We start from the raw sequence: 25,859 nt of genomic DNA on the forward strand, positions 1-25,859 counted from the left end.
TAAAAATGCAAGCATAAAATATTTCCATTATAATCAGCCACATAGCTAATGAATAGCTCATAGGGCTAGGAGCCTGGTAGCACATCTTTTTATAGGAATTGCATTGGTGTCAACATGATGGTGGGGTCATGAGAGACAGCGTAATTCACAGACATGCTGCCCCACCATTAGTAACCCTGCAAACAGATGCTTACACAGACCCCTTCCCCACCAGTAGCTCGGAATGGCATCCTGTTTCATGTTCGCTCTTGGCAGGTTGATGCTGCTTGCTTATGTGCCCAAGGTTATTATGTAGCAATACACTGGTTGAAGGGTAGCATAGACATGTAAATGAAGGAGATGGCCATCTTTTATAGTTCTTTGCCCAGCATGAATACACTTATACCAACCCCTCCTCCTTCCTGCTACCCCTTCCTGTCCCTCCACTCCTGGGCAAAAGTAGCTATGTTCTGCGTTCTGTTTTGCTTAAATTGGAAGGGTGCCCATAAGTCTTTAAACTAAATACATGATAGGTTTTAAGGAAATGCTTGGAGACCGCTAACTAAAACAAGATGCTTCATTATTCAGAAGTGTTTGCAAGAAACATGCAGTTGTGAATTGCTATCTATAATACAGATAGGAAGGTTCTGTACCAGAGAATTATCAGCCACCTGTAAGGCTGGAGCAGCATAGAGGTGTGCTATGTGTCAACTATGAGGTAGCCTTTTGCTGTAAACAGAATATTTCACCCATGTAAATGAACAATGTGCTTACATCAGTGATATTCACATATGCAAGGAGCTGAGGACTTCTGCTTTAGAGGACTTGTTTCTTCACATGAATAAAAACAAGAGAACTGGTATCTGATATTCAGAAATTCTGATGTGTGTCAAACTCAGAGGTAGTTACTAACATCAGTACAGGTACTTACATAAAGGTCAAAGTTATTTGGTTTGTTTTGAGTAAGCAGGACTGTAGTCTAGTCTGTAAAGAAACACAACAACAACATTATATGGTATGTTCCCTGAGCAAAGTTCTTTGTCCTGAGTATGTTATGTAATAGTGATAATCTTCTCATATAAAAAATAAACCCCAACTTCTAACCACAAGATATGTTTGGTATGTGCTTAGTTCAGTCTGGTGAGATGCTGGAAAAGATTTTAAATTGCACCCATAGGGTCCACAGTTCTCAAGTGTTTCTGTGTCTTTGTTTTTCATCATGATCTCAGCTCTGAACCTGTAAATGTAAACAGGGAATGTCCAATTTTCAAGTCCATAATTTCCTATTTCTATAAGGTCAAGAAACTTTGGTTTGAATTTTCAAAGTGACTTACTGTTTTGCATTTTTTACTGTTAATAACCTGTTTATTATACCTGCTAAAAAATTAAGCAATGCCACTTTGATTTGTCTACATAATTTAAATAAGCTTGAAATCCTCACGTAAGGCAAGGAAGTAACTTCTCTACAGCTACATCACATTCAATATCGTCAAAGATGAGCTTTGCATCGCGGCACACTGATACTCCAGCAGACGCCACGGAAACTCTCACAAGCACTGTTGCAAAATTCAAGCTGAGTTGTGAGGACTGGCAGCCCAGCCGCAGGCATTTTCTTCTCTGGCAGCCTGCTGAAACGGCAGCAGCTATACCAGTCTCCCGTGACAGGACAAGGGGAGAGGGAGCAGAAACTGTTTTGCAGAATATGTCTCTCTTGAGTCATGCTACTCTCTCTTTTTGATTATCTGAGCTTATACCAACAGGCCCATAAAAAACTATAGTTATTGCCAATATTAAGTAGAATTAATTGGTATCTTCTTGGAGATGTTTCAGAATAATTTGCCTGTAACATCTGGAACCAAGATGACTCCAAAATCATTTTTTTCCCATGACTGTAACCTAAAGGGACCAGTACTGCAGCTGATCCCCAGTCAGTTCATTCCTAAAGCTGAGCACCGACTGATTCCCAGCACAGAATGCTGGTTCATCCTGAACCTGGCCTACGGGCTACTTCAGGGTAAGCGCCGAAGGCAACCTCTATAAGATCAGTGTTCTACATAAAATACTTCAAGCTGTCTGGAGGGAGAGGTTTCAGTACCCCTGCCCCAGGCTTGTCACTCTTAAAGCCTGCCACTGAACACTGTGCATTGACACCTCACGGACAGGTCACACAGACTGGGCAGTCGTGAGCATCTACTTAATTTCTGTTCTCAACTCCAGTATGTTATTCCTTTCTGTGATGCTTTTGTTTGCTTGAGAAAACAAGTTAGGTAACTCTCCAGGGGGAACAAAAACAGCCACTGAAAATATACACAGAGGACCCAAGTTTTCCTCTAAGGTCTTCAGTAGTAAGTAAGGAGGGCTCCCTGCTCTGCGCGAGGGTTGCAAGAGTGACTTGGTCAAGGGAAGCTGCTGTTGCCACGACCCCTTGAAAACCTCCTAATGTTAAAGGTCACAATGAACTGGTATCAAGATACCACCGAAAATAATCAAGTCGCTACATTTATAGATGACCCTCGCCTTCATTTCTCTAAATAGGCATCTAATTTACAATCAAAACATGGAATTAAAAACATGGAAATATCGGCACAGAAATTACACATTCATTGTCTTTTCTGGAGTTCAATGTCCCAGAATAAAAAAAAAATCTATGGCAGTCAGAGGCATATGGAGTTAAGGTACTGCCTTCAAACACTCTGTAGGTATTGAGAAAAAGAGGCAAACCCAAACTCCAGGGGAACAGGGTGTCTTAAAAACCTTTAGTACCATACAATTGGCAGCTCTGAGATCTGAAGTATCCTTTGGTTCACACAAATTGTTAACAGGCATGATTTTGTTTTTAATGCAATATAAAAAAGGTGGCATTTCAAGAAAAACTCTGGGGGTTATTTCCAAAACCACTGCAAATTTTTCTCGTGGGTTATCAACACTTGGACATGTCCAATTATGGGAGGGAGGGTGTGTGCTTGTTTCTATATGCGCACACATGTAAAGACAAAGCCTCTTTACATAGATGTCTACATTCCTCTATGAAACATGCACACACACGGTCAGGCTCTCTCCCTCTCACACCTGCACATGCTGATACACACAGCATCTCATTCTCTGAATAATGTAAAACGGGACACCCTGCTCAAGTGTAATTTGCTTAGAGTGATTTGTCTGTTTTAAAAATTCACAGTTCTTCAACAGTAGTTAACATCCCAGGCCAGCTGCTGTTGGTGAAATACGGTTCCCCTGTGCGTGCGTGAGGTAGACTTCCCAACCGGGTAAAGAACATGAGACACTAGCAAGGGTTATGTCTTTTTCCTTTTTTGAACTGAAGGCCCCTTTTTGTTTGGTTCTTCTGGTGCTGCCGATGACTTCGTGGAGGCAGCTTCTGGAGGGGACCTGCCTGGCCGCTCTAGGACCTCTGGCCTTGCCTCCTGAGCAAACGGCGGTGACGTGCAGCCCTGCCCTCCTCCTGCTTCTCTAGGGAACATCGAAGTGCACGGCTGGGACTCTGCTTCCTGTCTTCCCTGAGAACTGGCAGGTGGCTGTGCTGCAGTTTTATGTGGGCAGTTTGCCACCATGTGCAGGATGCTCTGACAGCAATGGCACTTCTTTGGCTGAGGAGGTAGACTGCATTCCTTAGCATGATGATCAAGGCCACCACAGTTGTAGCATCTGCAAGTGAGAGTCACAGAGACATCTTAGAAATGGATGGCATGCATCAGAAAACACGTAATAAATGAGAAAGAAAAAACAAACTAAGATGCATAAAACTGTCAATGAGATCAGCATACTTTCTCACATGACATTTAAAAACAAAAGATCTGAAAGGCAGAGTGACAGAGAGAGAGGGGGAGAGAGAGAGAGAGACATATCTTCCATCTACTGGTTCACTCCCGAATTAGCCACAACAGCCAGATCTCAGGCCAAAACCAGGAGTCAGGAACTCCATCCTGGTCTCTCATAGAGTGGCAGAGACGGTAGCACTTGGGCCATCATCTGCTACTTTTCCAGGCACATTATCAGGAAGCTGTTTTGGAAGCATAACATCTGGGACTTGAACCAGCACTTTGGTATGGGATGCCAATGCTGGCCCCTCACATAACTTCTTAAAAGTGTATAATGTTATTTATTTATTCTGTTTATACTAGTTGTTTCAAGGACTATCATTAGCAATGCTCCAGAAAAGCTGTAAAATTAGTTGTCTTACACCTGATAGCCAGTGGAAAACAGGAGTACAAAACCAGTGAAGGAATACTTAATAACTTCCATATAGAAATGATTTCTCATTTAAATTTGACAGGCTATTGGAAAAGAACAGTTCAGTCCACTAGAGGGCAGTCAACAGTCAACAAAAACCCACCAGCTAGCTTTAAAAATACAGCTGTTGACATATGATAGGAAGTGGCAATTCACTTAGCAATTGGGAAAATTATAGACCAAATTAAATTTTATGAGTTTAACACGTCCTTGAGTGTTAATTATGACTGTGGGAACCAGTTGAACTGAAAAGGATTTTTTTCCTCCCTTATGCAAAATTAAGTAGTGCAAGTGTAATTTGATATATATCTAGTCAGAAAATCAGAATGATATCTGGCAAATTATCAAGTAATTTCAGAGCAATATATTAAATGAATCAGAACACTGCTATGGAAGGTCTCTAAATACTTAAATTAGTAAAGCTGGAAGCATGCTCATGACAAGACACACTTTCTTTTATGTAAGAAATTAGTTTTCCTTTGGTGTGAATTTTCTAAATTGAATAAACATAAATCCATTCCTAATAACTGCACGCTGAAGGACAGGACTTTGTACTAAATGTGTGAAACTCTGACTTCTTAAGAGCGGAGCAAGGAAATCATCTGTACTTTGTTTGCTTAATTTCAATCAGATTTTCTTTAAAATTTTCTATTAGGTGTGGGTATTTGGGTGTTGTAATGCTCACATAATACATCTTCAGGGCATCTGGGTTTGAGTCCTGGCTCTGCTCCTGATTCCAGCTTCCAGCTTATGTATACTTTGAGAGGCAGCAGGTGACGGCTAAAATAATTAAGTCCCTGCCACCCATGTGGGAAACCTGGACTGAGTTACAACACAGCATTTGGGGCGCACACCAGTAGATGGGAGCTCAGTCTGTAGATCTTTCTGTCTGCCTTTCAAATGAAAAAATACATATACATAAAGAAAATATCAAAAGACCATACAGTGAAGAAATTAAGAAAATACATATATTTATATTTACCAGATTGGTGTTCAATGTATTTTCCAAATACATATTTAGGACCCCTTAATTCTAATTACAAAACACAAATAATAATAGGCTACAGTGCTTAAAAAAATAGCAAAATATGTGCTAAGTGTAGGAATTATTTTAAGACTAAAATGACAACAAAAATAATTATAATTAAGAACATTTGTATTTGTGTGAGAGAACAAGCTTAATAAACTTATACTACCTTATATTTCAAAGAGAAACTACTAATTTACTATTAATAGTAAGCTAAGCAGTATAGGTAGCACACTTTGTATTTCATCTTCTGAGTTGTTATAAAGGGTCAATTTTCTTAATTGGCAAAAACTAGCCCAAGTATTGCCTCTTCCAATAATTATCAATATTACTGCACAGATTTCAGAATATGGATTCATGAGATAGGCTTTTACTCATTGTAATAATTACCAAGTATTTAACTTAGGGCAGACTGGATCATATTTTCAAGAATTAAAGGGAACAACCAAGAACTAATGATTTCAAATGCAAGTACAATTACATTCTTTAATATAATAAATTGATAAACAATACAGTACAGACTCAATAGTTTCAGCTGTGTGTTCTATGAGGCAGGGCAAAATTACAGAACAATTGCCAATGCTTTTGAAACACAAGTACCCAAAGCAGTACACTAAAAAAATGGCATCTTTGAAAAATGTAACTGCATTATTTATAATAATGTTTTCCCACATAGCTCTCTTCTATAATGGGTAGGTAAATTCTTAAATTAAATTTGCTCATCTATAAAATATCTTCCTGTGAATTAAATTCACTTCCTTGAGGATCACATCCACTCAGGAGCTCATTTTTGAAGAGAGAGAAAATAGGTTAAAGGCTTCAGTAATAGAGCCACTCTCCTGCGGACACATCAATCTCATCAGCCACTGTGCTGTGCACTGCGTTATCCAATTCAGGGAGCCACTCTGCCTACGCACTGACCAAGGGCCTGATGTCAGGAATCTACTTTCACAAACAAGGTCTTCCATCCATTTCTGTATATGCACTTAACAATGCATTTGGGTTATAAAACTTATTTTTAAGGATACTGTATGACTTGGGTTGGCTTGCATTTTTGTCTTACAGGTAATCCACCCCAGCGCCAGCTTTTTCAGAAACGTGCTATCATTAGGCCAGACAGCCTGCCGCACTGAAAAGATCTGCGTTCAGTGTACATGTGCTTAGCCTTAAGAGGCAGAGAATACTAGTTATTCTCTTATTTAATCATTCACTGTCAATCACTCTTACTAAGAGTGCATGTTTCACCCCTTTATGAAAACCCCTTCCTCCCAAGGGACTCACACCAAGATGGAAATGTTCAGCTACCTTTTGACTCACAAATGATACCACAACCTCATACTCCACCTGAGCCATACAGGGTCCTATCTCATGCCCTTTGTTTATTCCCCACACTTCTCCAAGTGAGTTGGTTTTTGTCAGCTTGAATGCATCAAACAGGGATGTGAGCCTAGAAATGGCATGCGTTTCCATGCACAGCTACATGCTTAAGAAATGTAACAGTCTCCCAGCAGAAAGACTACACAAGGAACCATGATCATGTGTTAATGTATTCCAACTGCACCACATAAAGAATAAAATGACTTATGTTAAATGTTTTGTAAAATGCTGATCCAGTGTGCTTTCTCATATTAAGCACAAAGGTAAAATAAAATGTCCAGTTTAATCTTAGAATGTTATCAAGTTCTTCATAAAATTACTTTATACTTTAATTCTAATAAGCACGTCCTAAAAAGTATTACCTCTCATTTTAGAAATGGTTAAGGATGAAAGATAAACAACAAACTGCAGGCAATTTGACTATCAAAATAGAATTCAAATTTTTAAATGAAAGGTGGATGCCCATAATAGAATAGAAATAGCAACTAAATATATAAATATAAATGAATGGCTAAATAAGTAAAACTAACTCTTTTAGAATCTAAGAACTATATAAGTTCTGAAATAAGTGATGTAAGTTTTTATAAATCAAGTCCAACATATTACCATTAGTTAATAAGCTCCTCAAAACATACCCAAATTTCTGAGGATCTCACTGGAAAAACAGAAACCCTGATTTAGAAATAAGAATTTAGACTTGCTGTGATCTTTAGAGACTTTCTCATTTTTTGATTTACATAACTGGTTGAGTATTTTCAGATGAATGCAGCAATAACAGAACTGAGATTAACTGAGGATCACTGAGTAAAATATCCATAGAGGCTGAATTTTAAGAGATACTCCAACAGTTTAAGTGAAAGAATCACTTATTCATTGTATATTCCCCTTGATCAAGTGATTAAAAAAACTGGGAGAGGAGTGATACCACAGATAGTGAGCTGGATTGGCCTGTTTTTAAAATGCCATGAAAAAAAAATGTACCTTAAGTTGCGTCTCTGAATTAGGAAGAGTTAGTTCATAAGAATTTACATGTAAACTCAAATCCAGATGCAGAGGGCCTGGACGGGGGCATTAAGAATAATAACAGAGTGATCTGTGAGCTTCTCAAGAGGAAGGAAATGCTGAAAGACTAGAAACGATAGTAGTATCAAAGACGAACCAGAGAGAGAGAATGAACACAGTGGGAAAAGAGACTTGCCAACTTTGGGCAGGAAGAAGATCAAGAACAGAAGGAGAGAGTATATACAAATTCCTGGGGGAAAACAAAAGATGAGAAAAAGCATCAGTGAAGTTTCCAAATGGGAGGGGTAAAAAAAAATTTCAGGAACTAAATTGAAGAAAAGGTAACTGATTCCTTGAAGAGATTTAACTTTGATGCAGTCCAAGTGAAACCCAGAAATGATACTAATAAAATTACTCAACCTATAGGTTTTTATTCTTTCATGTATTAACATGTGCTATTTAATTCAGTTGTGTGTCAGTCAACCCAAGACATAGGAGTGGATCCCAGGCTGGTGTTAGCAAGAGGTGGAGTGGACAGAAATATTTTAAGAGGGTGTCAGTGTAGTGGCACGGTGGACTCAATATGAGTGCAGGTTCAACTCCTGGCTGCTTCCCATCCAGCTCCTTCCTAATGTATTTGGAAAAGCAATAGAAGATGGCCCAGTGCTTGGGCCCCTGCACCCCTGTGGGAGACCCAGATGGAGTTCCAGGCTCCTGGCTTCAGCCTGGCCCAGCTCCAGTCTTGCAGCCAATGGGGGCTGAAAGATCTCTCTCTCTCCTTCTGTCTACAACTCTGCCTTTCCAATAATATATAAATTGTTTTAAAAAGAAAAGAAATGTTATCAGAAAACCCAAGAGAGTGGAAAAGGGAAGGATCCAAGGTGCGGCTTTGACGGCGAAAGTCGTCTCCCCTCACTATGCACAACCTGTGAGCAACACACACAGATTCTGAGACCATCCTTCCAGAAGAAAGCCCCACTCTGTTCTGGCAGCCCCTAAATATAAACGTGAAGATAGCTTTTTCTCTCTACAACATCTGTCCCAAAATACTAAGAGGAGAGTTAGGAGACTGATGAGTCACAGAACTCAGGAATGAGAAACTCAATACAGGTATCTCAGGTGAGTGGCTAGAATCCTATTAGCCGAGCCATCACCTGCTGCCTCCTAGGGTCCCGCATGAGCAAGAAGCTGGAGTTGAGAGCACAGCCGGATATTGACCCTAGCAACTCTGACACGGAATGTGAGATGCAGGTTTCATTAGGTCGGTCGGTCCTTCCTTCCTTCCTTCCTTCCTTCCTTCCTTCCTTCCTTCCCTCCCTCCCTCTCTCCCTCTCCCTCCCTCCCTCCCTCCCTTTCTTTCTGAGGTAGAGTTACAGACAGTGAGAGGGAGAGGAAGAGAGAGAGGTCTTCCTTCCGTTGGTTCACTCCCCAGATGGCCGAAACGGCTGGAGCTGTGCCGATCGAAGCCAGGAGCCAGGTGCTTCTTCCTGCCAGGGACCCAAGTACTTGGGCCATCCTCTACTGCTTTCCCAGGCCACAGCAGAGAGCTGGATTGGAAGAGGAGCAGGCAGGACTAGAACCGGCACCCATATGGGATGCTGGCGCCACAGGCAGAGGATTAACCTACTGCACCAGGGCACTGGCCCCAGAGATGCAGGTTTCTAAATTTGTGTCTTAACTTCAGGCTAAATGTCTATTTATAAGCTTTTTTTTTTGTATGTGTTATATAAATCAGTCTTCTCCCAAGCCCTAGAAAGTGGGTACTACAATATCTACATCATATTGATGATTAAATTAAGATTCAGAAAGTTTACCTAGAAGGAAATTTTAATGATAAGTATCACTATCATTTTATCATATAAAATCATTGTAATCAATAATATTGATGTAATATCATTGAATATAACCTAAAACTCTACAGGATTTTGAACTTAGAACATCAAGATACATGAGCATACCCACACAGACATATGAAATTTGAAGTAGATTTTTCCTGAGATTTGGGTTGCTGTTCAGTCACTGTGCTAGGGGGAGGTTAGCTTCTCTCTCTGAGTTATCCCAACTAACAAACAAAAAGTTGGGTCTTCTCCAGTCCAGGTTTGTTTTACTACTAAGGCTGGGTTGTATTTTTATCCCTCCTGTACTTTATATATTGATAACTTTTGTCCAAGAAAATTCAAAAATAATCTTCCCCTTCTTTTTCTAATCCTGTGTTGAAGACTGAGTCAGAACTTAAGGTTGACATGCTATAATCAGGGCTATCAAACTGACTCAATACAATGCTAATCAAGAGAGAGAAGCCTGACATTTAGTTAGCTCATGAAATCATACTGTGATGTGAGTGAGTCAGACTTTGATTACTGCAATCAGATCCTACTGGTTAGAGTGAACACAACCAATGAACTGCCCCCTGTCTCTTAGGGGACAACCTGACAGCATATTTCAAAATATCAACACACATATCCTTTGACCCAGCAATTCCAACTATAGGAACTTGCCCTATAAGAATAGTCACAATGATCTGGGTACTAAGATAATAACTGAAGTATTGTTCATACAGGTAAAAAGAAAAAATTAAATGCTAATAAATACTTAAATTAAACCTAGGTAGTCTGGTTCTAGAGTCCACACTCCTTACCACTAAGCTATAAATATGCTAAAGTGGGAAATAAATCTGCACATAAAACACTGTGCAGATATTAAAAGGAACAAAGTAAAAGAACTTTTAAAAAACTTGAGGTAAGGGCTGGCACTGTGGCGGAGTCCAGGACCTCCACTTCAGATCCAGTTTTCTGTAAATGTGCCTGGGAAAGCAGCAGATGATGGCCCGTGTGCTTCGGGCCCTACACCCACGTGGGAGACTGGGATGAAACTCCTGGCTCCTGGCTTTGGTCTAGCTCAGCCCTGGCTGTTGCAGTCATTTAGGGGAATGAACCAGCTACTGGAAGATCTCTCTCTTTTTTTAATCTTTTTTTTTTTTTTTTTTTTTTTTTTTTTTTTACAGGCAGAGTGGACAGTGAGAGAGAGAGACAGAGAGAAAGGTCTTCCTTTTGCCGTTGGTTCACCCTCCAATGGCCGCCGCAGCCGGCGCACCGCGCTGATGCAATGGCAGGAGCCAGGAGTCAGGTGCTTTTCCTGGTCTCCCATGGGGTGCAGGGCCCAAGCACCTGGGCCATCCTCCACTGCATTCCCCGGCCACAGCAGAGAGCTGGCCTGGAAGAGGGGCAACCGGGACAGAATCCGGCGCCCCGACCGGGACTAGAACCCGGTGTGCCGGCGCCGCTAGGCGGAGGATTAGCCTAGTGAGCCGCGGCGCCGGCTTGGAAGATCTCTCTCTGTCTCTCCCTCTTTCTCTGTTTTTCTGCCTTGCAAACGAATAAATAAATAAATCTTTAAAAGCAAACCATGGGATAATTCAAGAGTTTCTCAAATAGTTTGTGGAAAATGGAACTAAATGATTAATTTGATGCAAAAAATTTTTTTAAATTGATGCATAGTTTTTTCAATTTTGTATTTTCCATGAACTTTTTGAAGCATCCTCATCCATAAATATAGTGTAATTGTATATTTGTTTCAAAAATACTATATATGATTATAGGGAATTGTTAATGCACAGAAAAAAACCACAGTAAATTCACAAATTAACAGTGGTTACATGTGGGGACAAGAACAGTTAGTACAGTGAAGGGACATGTCATTTTTACTCCAGAAATTTTTATATAGTTTCTTTTTTAAATAATAAGAATATACATGTATAATTTAAAGGAGTAATCATACTTACGAAACTCCATATCTATTTTGACTTTCACTATTATTGTTAGTCATCTGACAATGAACTTGTATACCCATGGCTCTAGAATCTTACTAAAGTATTTTTTAAAAAAAAGCCTTGCCTGGGTCCTACTCCAAACCAATTAAATCAGAGTCTTTGAGGGCAAAGTCCCAGTACTTTTTAAAAGCTTCCCAGGAGATAACAGTGTGTAGCTACTTGAGAACCATGGGTCAAAACAGAATAAATCTCTCCAAACACTGTTTTCAACATGTCACTGATGCCTCAGAAAGGAAAAGGGAGGGGGAGGGGGAGGGAAGGAAGGGAACAAGGGAGGGAGGATAAGTGTGTGTGTTTATCTTACTTCCTTACTGGGAGCTAAAAATGATTCCCTGAAATTTCGGGTTGTGATGGCAGAAAAGCCCGCAACCTTCTACCATCACCGATCCCTGATGACTTTGGAAGGAAAAGACTGCAAACTCCAACTGGGTCTCACTCCAGAAATGGTTTCTTTGTTCTGAGGCCATTATTTTAGTTTATTGATCAAGAATAGGTTCAATATATAGGCACCTATGTTACCAAAATAGATGGCAATTTATAGCTCTTTAATCAGTTATTACTTTCCATAAATTTCACCATCATTAATAATTAATATTTGCTGACTTCCCATAACTTTAATATTCTATCTTCTAGTGCCTACATCTAAATTAATTTTGACAAGTATGTAAGTTTGTTTAGTGAGAATATGTTCTTGCGAACATCTCTCCTAAAGGTCAGAGTCTGCTGTCTTAAATAGAAGATTATTATTTCATGCATATAAATATAATGACAGTATCTCTGTTTTATATAAGTGGTTAGTCATGTAATTTTCAAAACCTCTAACACTTAAATTACAATTTACCTAAAATAGTATCATTAATAAGGTAACTACTCTGTTTTCCATTTTTAAGAGAAAAAGAAGTTCAACATAGTGGTGGTTCTTAATATTATTAAATAAAAGGGGAAATTTAGTTAATATCATTGCCATTCAGTTTTTGGATGGCTTGGTATTACCTAGTCCTAGGCAAAGTAGTAAGTCAGAGGCTGTCCATGCTGGCATAGAACCAAAGTGAATTCAAAACCCCCAAATTGCTGGCCATGGAAATGAATATTCTACAATGAACGCCCCAAACCCCAGTATTCAGACCAATTAAATTGAGTTGGGGTTTTATCGAGTTGAAAAAGCAGTTTTTTACTTACCAACTACTCTTTTTTTTTTTTTTTTTTAATTTTTGACAGGCAGAGTGGACAGTGAGAGAGAGAGAGAGAGAGAGAGACAGAGACAGAGAGACAGAGAGAAAAGTCTTCCTTTTGCCGTTGGTTCACCCTCCATTGGCCGCCACGGATCATGCTGATCTGAAGGCAGGAGCCAGGTGCTTCTCCTGGTCTCCCATGCGGGTGCAGGGCCCAAGCACTTGGGCCATCCTCCACTGCACTCCCTGACCATAGCAGAGAGCTGGCCTGGAAGAGGGGCAGCCGGGACAGAATCCGGTGCGCTGACGGGGACTAGAACCCGGTGTGCCGGCGCCGCAAGGCAGAGGATTAGCCTATTGAGCCACGGCACTGGCCCCAACTACTCTTCTAATCTCTTTTATCACCTGGTTATACAGTGGGGAATTAGATACTTTGCCCTTTAGGGGACTCAACTACCCATAACATCTAATCATTTGCATAAAATCAAATGAAAAACAAACATTTAATAACATCTACTGTGTGCACAACTTTCTAACAGATGCCAGTGAAAGGTAGGTGAACAGTTGTCTGGATAATAAAACAAACATATATATATATATATATATATATCTGCTTTATCTTTGATGTCTAGTACTGACAGGTTTTTGGACTGTTTTATGTTTTTCAGTGTTTGAATGCTCTCTGTGACTAATGCCATGGTCAACCTTGTAACAGCAAATAAAAATACACCAAAGTATCTCGAGGAACAGCTAAAATACAGTAATGGCTCTATCCATCACCTTTCATCATCTTATAAAAACAGGAAGATGGAAAATGTAGGGGGGACAGGTATATAATAAATGGCAGCACAGATCATTAAGCAGCGATGGAACGTGGGACAGTTTTAAAAGACAAGAGGCCACAGAAGGGGAGGGAAATCACCAGAGGCCTGGGGACAAGAGGAACCTTTCTTATGTAAGCACACTTCAATCAGGGGTAGTTATAAACCAGACGTTTTTGTATTTCATTCCATTGGGTTTAAAAATACTTGGTAGAATCTGAAGCAATCCATTGGCACAGCTATCGTTTGTTGAAAGTGTCCTGCTTTGTACCATAATTTGAGAAGGCACATAATAATGAATTCTAGGTCATAAGTTAAATCTTTATTTGAAACAGAAATGTTATCTCTCTTCTAGGTGACAGACAACATCCCAGACAGGTAATCTGTCCTGGCTAATGGAAAAGTTGAAAAAACAAGGAGAAATATGTACTCAAACACTGATAGCTTAATGCTTTCCAATTTCTTGAGAGTAAAAGCAGTTTGTTATGAAATAGGAGCCAATCCTACACGCAGTGGGCACTCTGCCAGCACTGCTTTCACGATCCAAGACAATGAAGGAGGAGTATTCAGGTCAGGAGCAACATACATATGTGTGCTCACACATGCACACATACAAAATTAATAAAATCCAAATGCACACTTGTGGTGGCAGCACTGGAACCATCCAAACTGTAACTTTCATCCTTGTTGGAAGTTTACAGTTTATCTCCCATATTTGGTCATGCTGACCCTTAGGTACAGAATATTTTAGAAGGTTGGTGCTACTACTAAATCTGAGAGAGATGACATTTAATATTTAACATCTTGAAATGGTGAAAATTAGGTGTTTGCTTAGATAGAAGAATCAGATTATAATATAAGGTCTGAAATGTGTGTTCATTTATGTAGTACAGCAGCCTTGCTGAAAACTGAAAACCCCCAAGGGCTGCTTGCTTCTCACCAGATCATTTCAAATTCACCAATGTCAGAGGTGGACATCTGCTATAAACACATCGGCTCAGCCTGAAGAGATACCATTCCACTGGTGCTCTGTGTCAACTTTTATAATGCTTTTTTTCCTTGCTCATCATAAGATTTCTTTTAGGCTTTGGCTCTGTAAAGCAGTATTACCTTTTTATCTACAACATTATTTCACAAGTTACTCCGAAGTCAAATGTGTTTGCTGGGAATCTTCATTATGTACATTGAAAGTTATTTTACTATTAAAATGTTCGACAAGACAACAAAACATTTCAAAAGACAAATTTCAGCATGATTACCTGTAAGTAAAACAATAATCTGTTATCTAGTGAAGTGAATGTAAACAACCAAACAAGATGTGATGGATTTAAACACCTTTCAAAGCACCTTAGGTATACAAAATAAGGACTACAAAATAAACAGAGTGACTAGCTCGTATTCTATTGCATACTTCTCCATTAAAAACAGAGGAAGACACGGCATGACGAATTCCAAATACAAGAAAGATGCGGAGAGGTCAAGAATCCATTGTGGTGGCATGACTGACCAATAGTAACGCAGGCCAGATAACAGTTCCAGATTTATACTGGTTGTGTACAAGCCAGAGGGACAAAGAGGGCTAGATTAAAAGACGTTATCCCAGTTTTAGCAGAATGAATATTTATTAGGTTAATGACCGAGTTACCTTTGACACAATTAATAATGTTGGTAGCATTTGGGTTTTAATGAAGATAGAGCATTAAAATACCTTCCTACTGCTGCTGTATTACTGAATACTGAATTACTAACACTGAATTATTCCTATATTGCTGAAATAGTAAGAAATATTAATACACTTTCCATTCTGACAATATTTATAGTACATCATTTAAAAATATTTTGTGGACCAGCTGTTTCAGGGCACAGTGCCTGATATCAATTACCGAAAAAATGCCTGCAGGACTAACTCACATGTGCAAGAGGCAAAAGAAGATTGTACCAAGCCATCTCCTATGTGAATAGCTAAACAGTAATCAGGAGGAATTAGACTATTTTGCTGAAATGACCAAGGAAAGGTTTCTAATGATCAATAATTTTCATCTCATTCTGGCACCAGTTACTGCTGATGAAAATGATGTGGTACAGATGAGAGGTAAATGACCTGTGTCCATTTCTTCCTTTAGTCCAAGTGGTCTTCTTGTGACTGACCATATATTGCCCTTCACCAAGAATCAGCAGTTCTTAAATTGCTCACTATGTAGGCAGGCAGGTGAAAATTGCTACCATGTTCAGATAACCCTGAAAAATGTAATAGTATTATTTCCTCTTGTACAAGTTGGATCTTGAAGATGAGAACTGAAATTAAAGTCAGGCAAGGTATGCTTGGTCTCCTGGCTGCTGCTTTTTCTCCTCACTGGTTGAAGCTTTTTGTATGGTGAAAGCCTGATGGTCCAACTGCTAAAATATCCCTACAGATCTTTTCTCTGCCACTGATCCCTAAGGAATCTGGTCTCCCCATTTGAACACTTCAAAGCTGTGACCCTGCAAACACATGGCCACTAAGAGACAGCTGTCAAGTCAAGGATGAAGGTAAAAACTGAAGGTAAGCACCTGCAGAACAGATAAATCCTTGCATGGAGCCAAACTGTTTACACATACTCTGAATAACTGCTTCCTGTTAGGGCTAGAAGCTATGTGTTAAGAGATTTGTTTGTTTATTTATTCTGTTAAGTCCCTCCCCTCAATAGCTTTCTGCTGAGGACAATTCCTTTAAGTATACCACTCTTTGGATTTGACTGGTAGAAGTTTACATGAAGAACTTGACTACTTCTCCTAGTAGAACAAAAGAAAGCAAGATGCTATTTTTTTTTTCTTTCTGTTTTTCTAAGAAAGGAGAATCTTGTAAAATATTTTAGCGGGTATGGAAAAGGGGATAAACTTGTTTGGACAATATCTTTATGCTCTAAAAATGTATGTTTCAAAACTCACAAACATTTAAAAATATGAGAGCTGCAAATTGCAAAATGCTATTTATTTATCACATTGAACATGAAGCTTTCTTTATATGTCTGATTTCTGTAATTTGACTGAATGCAACATGTGCAAGGGGAAAGTTGTGCTTCACTGGAAAACTGCCTTGGCCAGGTTCACAGCACCCCTCTGGACGATGTGGCTGTATGGTTCTATCAGGGCTACAGTATGGCTTCTGACATGCTGATCACTCAAAACAACTCAAAGTTCTTCTTCTCCTAGAAGAGGTAAGTTCTTTCCTATAGACACAGGTGCAATTGACTCTTTCCTCAATGTGGAAGAAGCTAGTTTTGTCTCTATTTACATATTCAATATTCCTGATTACAAATATGTCTGTCTTGGGATTCTCCTTTGAACTATAAATAAAACCTTTAACACTTGGTTCATTTTACATCTAAGAGTCACAATATTACCTTCTTTGAAAATTATCCTTTGACATACATTAAATATGCACCATCGAAATCACTGTACAAGATGAAAAATCATAGTGGACACAGGTCTTGCTTTTAAGCACAGAGACTCCTAAAGGAGATGAGACAAATGGACAACCAACTAAATAGGATTATTGAACCCAAATTTAGTTTTCATGCTTCTTTCCAGTGATCTTAGTTTTCCTATATCTTGAAATATTTCTTCTTTTTGTAATCCTGGGAATTACTTTTAACTAAGCTAAAAGGAAATTAAAAGAGAATAATTATAATTCTTATATAATTAGTATTTTTAATGTTAAAATTGTTCTAAAATAATTGATTAAATTAATAAAATGCTAAGAGAGGGCTACTGAAGCACTAAGAAGAAGAATGAGGTAATCACCTAAGAGGAATAATAAATTAATGAAATAATTCATCACTATCTCTTTGTTTTCTTATTGCATTTCTGAAAGTATTTTCTGATTTCCAAGAACATAAATGACATCATAAGATAGCATTTTGTCTTTTTAAAAAAATCTTTCGTTGAACACAGTTAAAAATTCACTTTTTTAAAAAAAATTCATATTATTTTCTTTTCTGGCCTTAATGGCAGAGAAAAGAGGACTGACAAAAGGTGTCTTATGGACCACAAATACAAAAAGGCAGATAATAGCACTCCAGATTCTAATAATTATGTAAAATTAATTATATCAGTTAAACCACAGATGATGAGTCTTTGCATAAAGTAATATCCTTCACAAATTTTCCCAAACTCAAGAATCAATGAACAAACAGTATACTTCTAAGGACAAAAAGGTACTTTTTTCTTTTTTTAAAATTTTATTTTATTTATTTGAAAGGCAGAGTCACAGAAAGAGAAGGAGAGAGAGGGAAAAACTTCTTTTACCTACTGGTTCACTTTCTAAATGGTTGCAAAAATCCAGGGCTGGGCTAGGACAAATCCAGGAGCCAGGAATTCCATCTGGTCTCCCACAAGGGTGCAGGAACCCAAGAATTTGAGCCAAGCACCCACTAATTTCCTAGGCACATTAGCAGGGAGCTGGATGGGAAGCAAAGCAGCTGCGTCTCAAACCAGTGTTCATATGGGACACCATTGTCCCAGGCAGCAGCTTAACCTGCCGCAAAACAACACTGACCCCAAAGGAATTTCTTATCTAGTCAGTCATTCTATACAGATGATGTCATCATGGAATATTTTGGACAAAAAAGTATTTGCTGAAAGGATATGTGACAATATTCTTTTACCTTTTATGAGGTCTACATTAAGAAATTTACTTAATATGGTTTGTAAGTGCTAAAGAAAGCAGCCAAAAGAAAACAGCATAGAAATAAAAAAACTATATAATTGATTATTCTAATCTAAAAATGAAAATGTTTTATAATTATAGGCTGAAGAAAATTACAACTCTCTCTTCAACAAAATTATGAGCTATGAAAAATATTTAAAGTTTTACATTTTGTGGATATTAACAACAGAACAACCAAAAGTAATAATACACTGGAATCTGTTAGAAATGTATCTGAAATCACATCAGTATTTTTAAGATAGGTATGTTCTAGGATAGCCCATGTGTAGTTCCAGGCATTCAAAAGCTACTGTCCAACCTGGTCATGTATAAAGGGACTTCAAAAAATTCATGGAAAATGGAATTAAAAGATGAGTTTTATTTTGCTGCAAAAGAAAATTTGAAATCCATGCATAAGGGATCTTCAGAAAGTTCACAAAAACATGTAAAATGGAAAATCTGCACCAAAACAAAATCTTTCAATTTTAACTTTATACAAAGTTTTTGAGGTACCCATGTGTTATCTTCACAATGAAAGATGGGTAAAAATCTGAGATACCTAAAAATTCACATGAATCCCCACTATAGTGATGGGATTTCTCTTGATCATCTCTTTATTCATACATCTGTAAACCATTTGTAATATATTTTTTTTTGACAGCAGTTAGACAGTGAGAGAGAGAGAGACAGAGAGAAAGGTCTTCCTTCCGTTGGTTCACCCCCCAAATGGCCCCCCATGGCCGGTGCGCTGTGCTGATCTGAAGCCAGGAGCCAGGTGCTTCCTCCTGGTCTCCCATGCGGGTGCAGGGTTCAAGCAGTTGGGCCATCCTCCACTGCCCTCCCGGGCCACAGCAGAGAGCTGAACTGGAAGAGGAGCAACCGGGACAGAATCTGGTGCCCCAACTGGGACTAGAACCTGGGGTGCTGGCGCCACAGGCAGAGGATTAGCCTAGTGAGCCGTAATATTAATTTTAAAAACATTTTCAAAGGCCCCTTTGGATTCTAATGGAAAATGGTCGCCTATTCCTCCTGGTGATGGCTTTGTCAAAAGAAGACAGGGGACGGATGGGTTTTTGGCACAGCAGATAAGATACTACTTGGGATATCTGCATTCTATATCCCAGTCCTCGGGTTCCAGTCCCAACTACACTCTCAATTCCAGGTTGCTGCTGATATTCACCTTTGGAGGCAGCAGGTAAAAGCTCAAGTACTTAGGCTCCTGCTACCCATATGGGAGACCAGATTGAGTTTCAAGCTCCTAGCTTTGGCCTACTTCAGCCCCAGCTGTTGTAGGCATTTAAGGAATGAATCAGCAGATGGGAGAGCTCTTTGTCTCTTTCTGTCTGTCTCTGGCTTTCAAACACAATCAATAAAAATTTAATTATTTGGAAGAATTATATAGAGAGGGAAAGCCACCGAGAGAGAGGTTTTCCACCTGCTGGTTCACTCCCCAAGTGGCTGCAATGGCGAGGGCTGAGTCAGGCCTAAACCAGGAACCAGGAAGCTCATTTGGGTCTCCCAAGTTGGTGGCAGGGGCCCAAGCACTTGGGCCATCTCTATTGCTCTTCCCAGGCCATTAGCAGGGAGCTAAATCAGAAGTGGAAAGCCAGGACTTGAACAGGTACCCATATGGGATGCTGGCATTACAGGCAGCATTTTACCCATTATGCCACAAGGCTGGTCCCAATAAAAATTTAAAGAACAAAAAGAAGATTTAACAACAATTAATGGGAGCAGTTGGGATAGCTTTGTAAAGGAATCAGCTTGGCTGTAATAATGGTATTAGAAGTTATTAAAAATTAGGGGCTGGCATGTTGCCTTGAGGGTTGAGTTGCAGTGGCTAGCATTCCATGTAAGCCCTGGTTGGAGTACCAGAAGCTCCACATCCTATCTAGCTCCTTGCTAATGAGCCTGGTAAAACAGCCAAAAATGGCCCAAGAAGTTGGGCCACTGCCACCCACGTGGGAGACCCATAGGGTCTTCTAGGCTCCTGGCTTCAGCCTGGGCCGGTGCCAGTCACTGTGGCCATTTGGGGAGTGAACTAGCAGATGGAAGATCTCTCTCTCTCACTTTCTCCTTCAGTAACTTTCTCTGTCTCATCCTTTCTCTCTGTAACTCTGCCTTTCAAATAAATAAAAAAACATTTTTTAAAAGACTAATTAAAGGAGGTGGCAGTTTAGCTTGGCAGTTAAGCTGCCAGTTGGGATGAGGGTCAAGTTCAAGTCTGTGGGGAGCAACTCGGACTAGACTAAGTTACTGGAATTAAGACTTGTTCTATGCATCTGCTCTCCCACAATATGGCGCTGGGAGAGGAGGAAACAGCTTCTACACAGCTGCCTCTCGCCAATTTGATTGACTGACCTGCAGGAGCTGATCCTGCTCCTGATTGGAGGAGAGCAGCATACTCGGCATGTGGGTAGCAGAGTTGGGATTGGTGGAAGAGGACTATAAAGGAGGAGAGAGACAACATGCACCAGGAACATCTAAGGGGAACATCTACCTGAGGGAACACCTGAGCAGCCCCCAGAGAGCCGGCCGGCGGTGTTGCCGCTCCCCAGCGGAAGTGGGGAAAGTAGCAGGGGGAACCGCCCTTCCACGGAGGTGGAAGGACGGCAGCCAACTCGGGAAGAACCAGCAGCAAACCTGGGAAGGGCCGAGCAGACAAAAGAACAGCGCAGGGTCCTGTGTCGTTCCTCCGCGAAGAGGGGGAGCGACAAAGTCCACTCTGGATTAGCTTCCCAATAATGCATACCCCAGGAGGTCACAGATGAAGGTTCAAGTAGTTGGGTCCCTGCTACCCAGGCAGGAAACTTGGATTGAGTTCCTGGCTCCTGGTTTCTGTCTCACTCAGCCCTGGCTGTTGCAGGCATTTGGGGAATGAACCAGGCGATGAGAGCTCTGTGTCTGTGTCTGTGTTTCTGTCACTCAAATAAATTTTTTAAAATGAAAAAAAAAAAAAGGGCCTCAGGCTTATATAGATGCATAGATTAGAAAAAAATAAAACATGGTGAACAAATGGCATGTAAAAGAAGACAAGTGGAAAACTGGATGACAAGTTTAAGAAGGTAAGTTGACTGGCTTCAGAAAGAAAACAGAATCCAAGATCACTAAAGGAAGTATTGCACTAAAGGAAGTATTTCAGCCTAATATTTAAACTTTATCTTATAGTACTAAATAATTGGGTTTCGTAGTTCATGTGTACATTATTTGTGACTGCAAATCTACTAATGCAGAATTTAGGATTTCAGTCTATACACCTCAGGTGATCTGTGATAAAACCACCTAATCTCTCAAGAGTTTCCTCATCCATAAATAAATTTAATCCTCCAGAATCTGTTTTTAAAGACAAACCAAATTCCCTCTTATTTCACCTGGTTGCTGTTGCTCTAAAGTGAGATATTTTAAAACGCTTTGTAAATCATATAAAGATAGGTGAGATTTCTTTTCCTAATCTTGGATATTCTTGAAGCAACTTCACCACGTTAGTGGTAAGATAATTCATGGAAGATCCAACAGCCTCATGAATTAGAAAGTGCAAGAACAAAAATAAATAACGTGAAAAGCTTAAAGTATTTTTCTCCTTAGAAGAACAGCAAAGAGAACAAAATAGCATATGACTATGTGTATCTTGCAGATGCTCTGTAATTATAATTTCCATTCCATGTTCACTGTTTTTTTCCCCCCCAGGAGCCTTTTACTTAAAGTATACAAACTTCATGTATTTCATAAATACAACTTTAAGAACATAGTGATTCTTCCCACCATACTCGCCCTCCCACCCACACTCCCAACCTTCATCCTACTCCCTCTCCTATTCCCATTCTTATTTTTTACTAAGATCTTTTTTCAATTAACTTTATACATATAAGATTATACTAAGTAAATGTTCAACAAATAGTATGAAAAGAAAAGCTGCTCCTCAACAGTTCAGACAAGGGCTGTTCAAAGTCCTTGCATCTCAAAATGTCAATTTCACTTCTATTAGTTATCACAGATCAGGGAGAAAGAACATATGATATTTGTCCTTTGGGGACTGGCTTATTTCACTAAATATGATGTTTTCCAGTTTAATTCACTTTGGATTTCATTTGGTTTTTTAACTTTTTTTTCTTTTTGACAGGCAGAGTTAGACAGTGAGAGAGAGAGAGAGAGACAGACAGAAAAGTCTTCCTTCCATTGGTTCACCCCCCAAAATGGCTGCTACGGCCAGCGCACTGCGCCGATCCAAAGCCAGGAGCCAGGTGCTTCCTCCTGGTCTCCCATATGGGTGTAGGGCTAAAGCAATTGGACCATCCTCCACTGCCTTCCCAGGCCACAGCAGAGAGCTAGACTGGAAGAGAAGCAACCGGGACAGAATCCGGCGCCCCAACCAGGACTAGAATCCAGGGTGCCGACGCTGCAGGTGGAGGATTAGCCTAGTGAGCCGCGGCGCTGTCTCATTTGTTTTTGTGTAATATTCCATGGTGTACATATCCCCTAATTTTGTTATCTAGTCTTCAGTTGACAGACATTTGGGTTAATTCCATATCTTAGCTATTGTGAATCGAGTTGCAATGAACATGGGGGTACAGGTAACTCTTTCATGTGCTGATTTCATTTCCCTTGGGTAAATTCCCAGGAGTGGGATGGCTGAGTCATATGGTAGGTCTATATTCAGATTTCTGAGGTATCTCCATACTGTCTTCCACATTGGATGCATCAGTTCACATTCCCACCAACAGTGGATTAGGGTACCTTTTTCCCCACATCCTAGCCAGCATTTGTTGTTTGTTGATTTCTGTATGAAAGCGATTCTAACAGGCATGAGGTGAAACCTCATTGTGGTTTTGATTTGCATTTCCCTGACAGCTGGTGATTCTTAGAATTTTTTCATGTGTCTGTTGGCCATTTGTATTTACTCTTTTGAAAAATTTCTTTTTAAGTCCTTTGCCCATTTCTTAACTGGGATGTTTGTTTTGTTGTTGTTGAGTTTCTTGAGCTCTTTATATATATTCTGATTATTCGTTTATTAGTTCATAGTGTGCAAATAATTTCTTCCGTTCTGTCAGTTGCCTCTTCAATTTGCTGAGTATTTCTTTTGCAGTGCAGAAGCTTCTCAATTTGATATAATCCTATCTGTCAATTTTGGCTTTGATTGTCTGTACATCTGGGGTCTTTGCCAAGAACTCTTTGCCTAAGCCTATGACTTGCAGGGTTTCCCCAATGTTCCCTAATAATTTGATGATATCAGGTCATAGATTTAGGTCTTTGATCCATTTTGAGTGGATTTTTGTGTAAAGTGCAAAGTAGGGGTCCTGCTTCATACTTCTGTACTTGGAGAACCATTTTTGCCAGTACCATTTATTGAAGAGACTGTCCTTGCTCTATTTTAGCTCCTCTGTCAAAGATAAGTTGGTTGTAGATGTGTGGGTTGCTTTCTGGCCTTTCTTTTTTTTTTTTTTTCCTGACAGGCAGAATTAGACAGTGAGAGAGAGAGACAGAGAGAAAGATCTTCCTTTTCTGTTGGTTCACACCCCACCCCCACCCCCACCCCGCCAAATGGCCACTACAGCTGGCTGCGCTGGCCGGCACGCTGAGCCGATCCGAAGCCGGGAGCCAGGTGCTTCCCCCTGGTCTCCCATGCGGGTGCAGGGCCCAAGCACTTGGGCCATCCTCCACTGCACTCCAGGGCCACAGCAGAGCAGAGAGCTGGACCGGAAGAGGAGCAACCGGGACAGAATCCGGTGCCCCAACTGGGACTAGAACCTGGTATGCCAGCACCGCAAGCGAAGGATTAGCCAAGTGAGCCACGGCACCAGCCTCTGGCCTTTCTATTCTGTTGCATTGCTCTATCCATCTGTTTTTGTGCCACGACCAGGCTGTTTTCATTTCAATAACCGCCCCATAGTATGTCTTGAAATCTGGTACTGTGATGTCTGTGGCTTTGTTTTTGTTGTATAAGATTGCTGTGGTTACTGGGGTCTCCTGTGTTTCCATGTGATTTCAGCATCATTTTTTCTATATCTGAGAAGAATGTCCTTCAATTCTGATTGGTATCACATTGAATCTGTAAATTGCTTTTGGTATTATGATGAACATTTTGATTATATCGATTCTTCCAATCCATGAACATGGAAGATTTTTCCATTTTTTTTTTTGTATCTTCTATATCTTTACTTAATGCTTTGTAATTCTTATCATAGAGCTCTTAGATGTCTTTGGTTAAATTTATTTCAAGGTATTTGATTTTTTTTTGAAGCCATTGTGAATCTTAGAAGTTCTTTCTCTCTCTCTCTCTCTCTGGCTCTGCCTTTCTGTAACTCTGCCTTTCAAATAAATAAATAAATCTTTAAAAAAACCTAATCTATTTCCTTAGCATAAACTATTTTCTTTACATAGCACACTCATAGATTATTCCTACTTTAATGTCTTAATCTCAAACTCAACTACAAGATCATCTTTATTCCTAGTTTCCAAATCTCTTCACACATGGACTGATTTTCCTAAAAGTTCCATCATTCATCATTGCATTCATAGTATTTATTGGTATAGTACTTGGCTGGTTCATTTCTACGGAAAAAGTACTTTCAAAACCTTCCTTATATTTTGGTGTTTAAAACTATCATGCAAATAATCATGCTCCTAAACTTATGAACAGTTTTCTTGGCTTCTTATCCATTTGTGGATAGATTCCTAGTATCCTGCCTTTATGCCATGTCAGAGATCCGTCATCCTAACGGATACTCAAGGCCCATCTACCATCCTCATTGGTTTATTCAGTCACTAACCAGCAGTGATCACATTAGCATTTCTTTGCATAACATAAATGAAAAAAAATAAATAATAAATTATTAAATCAGTCAGCTTTGTGGCCAGTGCTGTGGCATAGTGGGTAAAGCCACTGCCTGAGAGGCCAACATTTGGCCAAGGCAGCCATTAGGGGAGTAAACCAATGGAAGGAAGACCTTTCTCTATGTCTCTCTCTCACTGTCTATAACTCTACCTGTCAAATTGAAAAAAAGTGAAAAAAAAAAATACTGAGAGAAAACACCTGTTAACTGGAAGGTAAGCTCTGTGAAACTAGTTTTTAAATGAATTTAAAAACCATATATTCAGACTTAAAAAGTAGAATACTGTCGCTCCCCCTCTTCATGGAGGAACGACACAGGACCCTGCACTGTTCTTTTGTCTGCTCGGCCCTCCCCGGGTTTGCTGCTGGTTCTTCCCGGGTTGGCTACTGTCCCTTCCACCTCCGTGGAAGGGCGGTGCCCCCTAGCCACTTTCCCCACTTCCGCGGGGGAGCGGCACACCGCCGGCCGGCTCTCTCGGGGGCTGCTCAGGTGTTCCCTCAGGTAGATGTTCCCCTTAGATGTTCCTGGTGCATGTTGTCTCTCTCCTCCTTTATAGTCCTTTTCCACCAATCCCAACTCTGCTACCCACACGCCGAGTACGCTGCTCTCCTCCAATCAGGAGCAGGTCCTACAGTTTATTGGTTGAACTGGAGGCAGCTGTGTAGAAGCTGTTTTCCTCCTCTCCCAGTGCCATATTGTGGGAGAGCAGATGCATAGAACAAGTCTTAATTCCAGTAACTTAGTCTAGTCCGAGTTGCTCCCAGTTGCTCCCCACAAATACGATACAAATGCAGCAATAGAAAAATATAAAATATTTTTATCAGGAGAAATCTAGATTTTACATAGGAAAAAGTAAAATGATCCCAGAAGAAACATCAGAGATGGAA

The 25,859-nt window shown here is 40.0% G+C and overlaps 1 protein-coding gene across 4 annotated transcripts in view; it reads right to left on the reverse strand.

Annotated features, from left to right (window-relative positions):
• Positions 1-3,151: 3,151 nt before the first annotated feature.
• LIN28B (lin-28 RNA binding posttranscriptional regulator B) overlaps positions 3,152-25,859 on the reverse strand; it is a 134,983-nt gene continuing 112,275 nt past the window's right edge. For all 4 annotated transcript variants that reach the window (XM_051855427.3, XM_089332815.1, XM_051855429.3 and 1 more), the window contains one exon: positions 3,152-3,642. In XM_051855427.3, the coding sequence (XP_051711387.2) occupies positions 3,273-3,642 (370 nt within the window). In that variant the 3' untranslated portion in view covers positions 3,152-3,272. The remainder of the gene's footprint in view (positions 3,643-25,859) is intronic.

The sequence above is a fragment of the Oryctolagus cuniculus genome, chromosome 5, assembly GCF_051225735.1.
Source record: "Oryctolagus cuniculus isolate XC-2025 breed Fujian yellow rabbit chromosome 5, ASM5122573v1, whole genome shotgun sequence".
NCBI lineage: Eukaryota > Metazoa > Chordata > Mammalia > Lagomorpha > Leporidae > Oryctolagus > Oryctolagus cuniculus.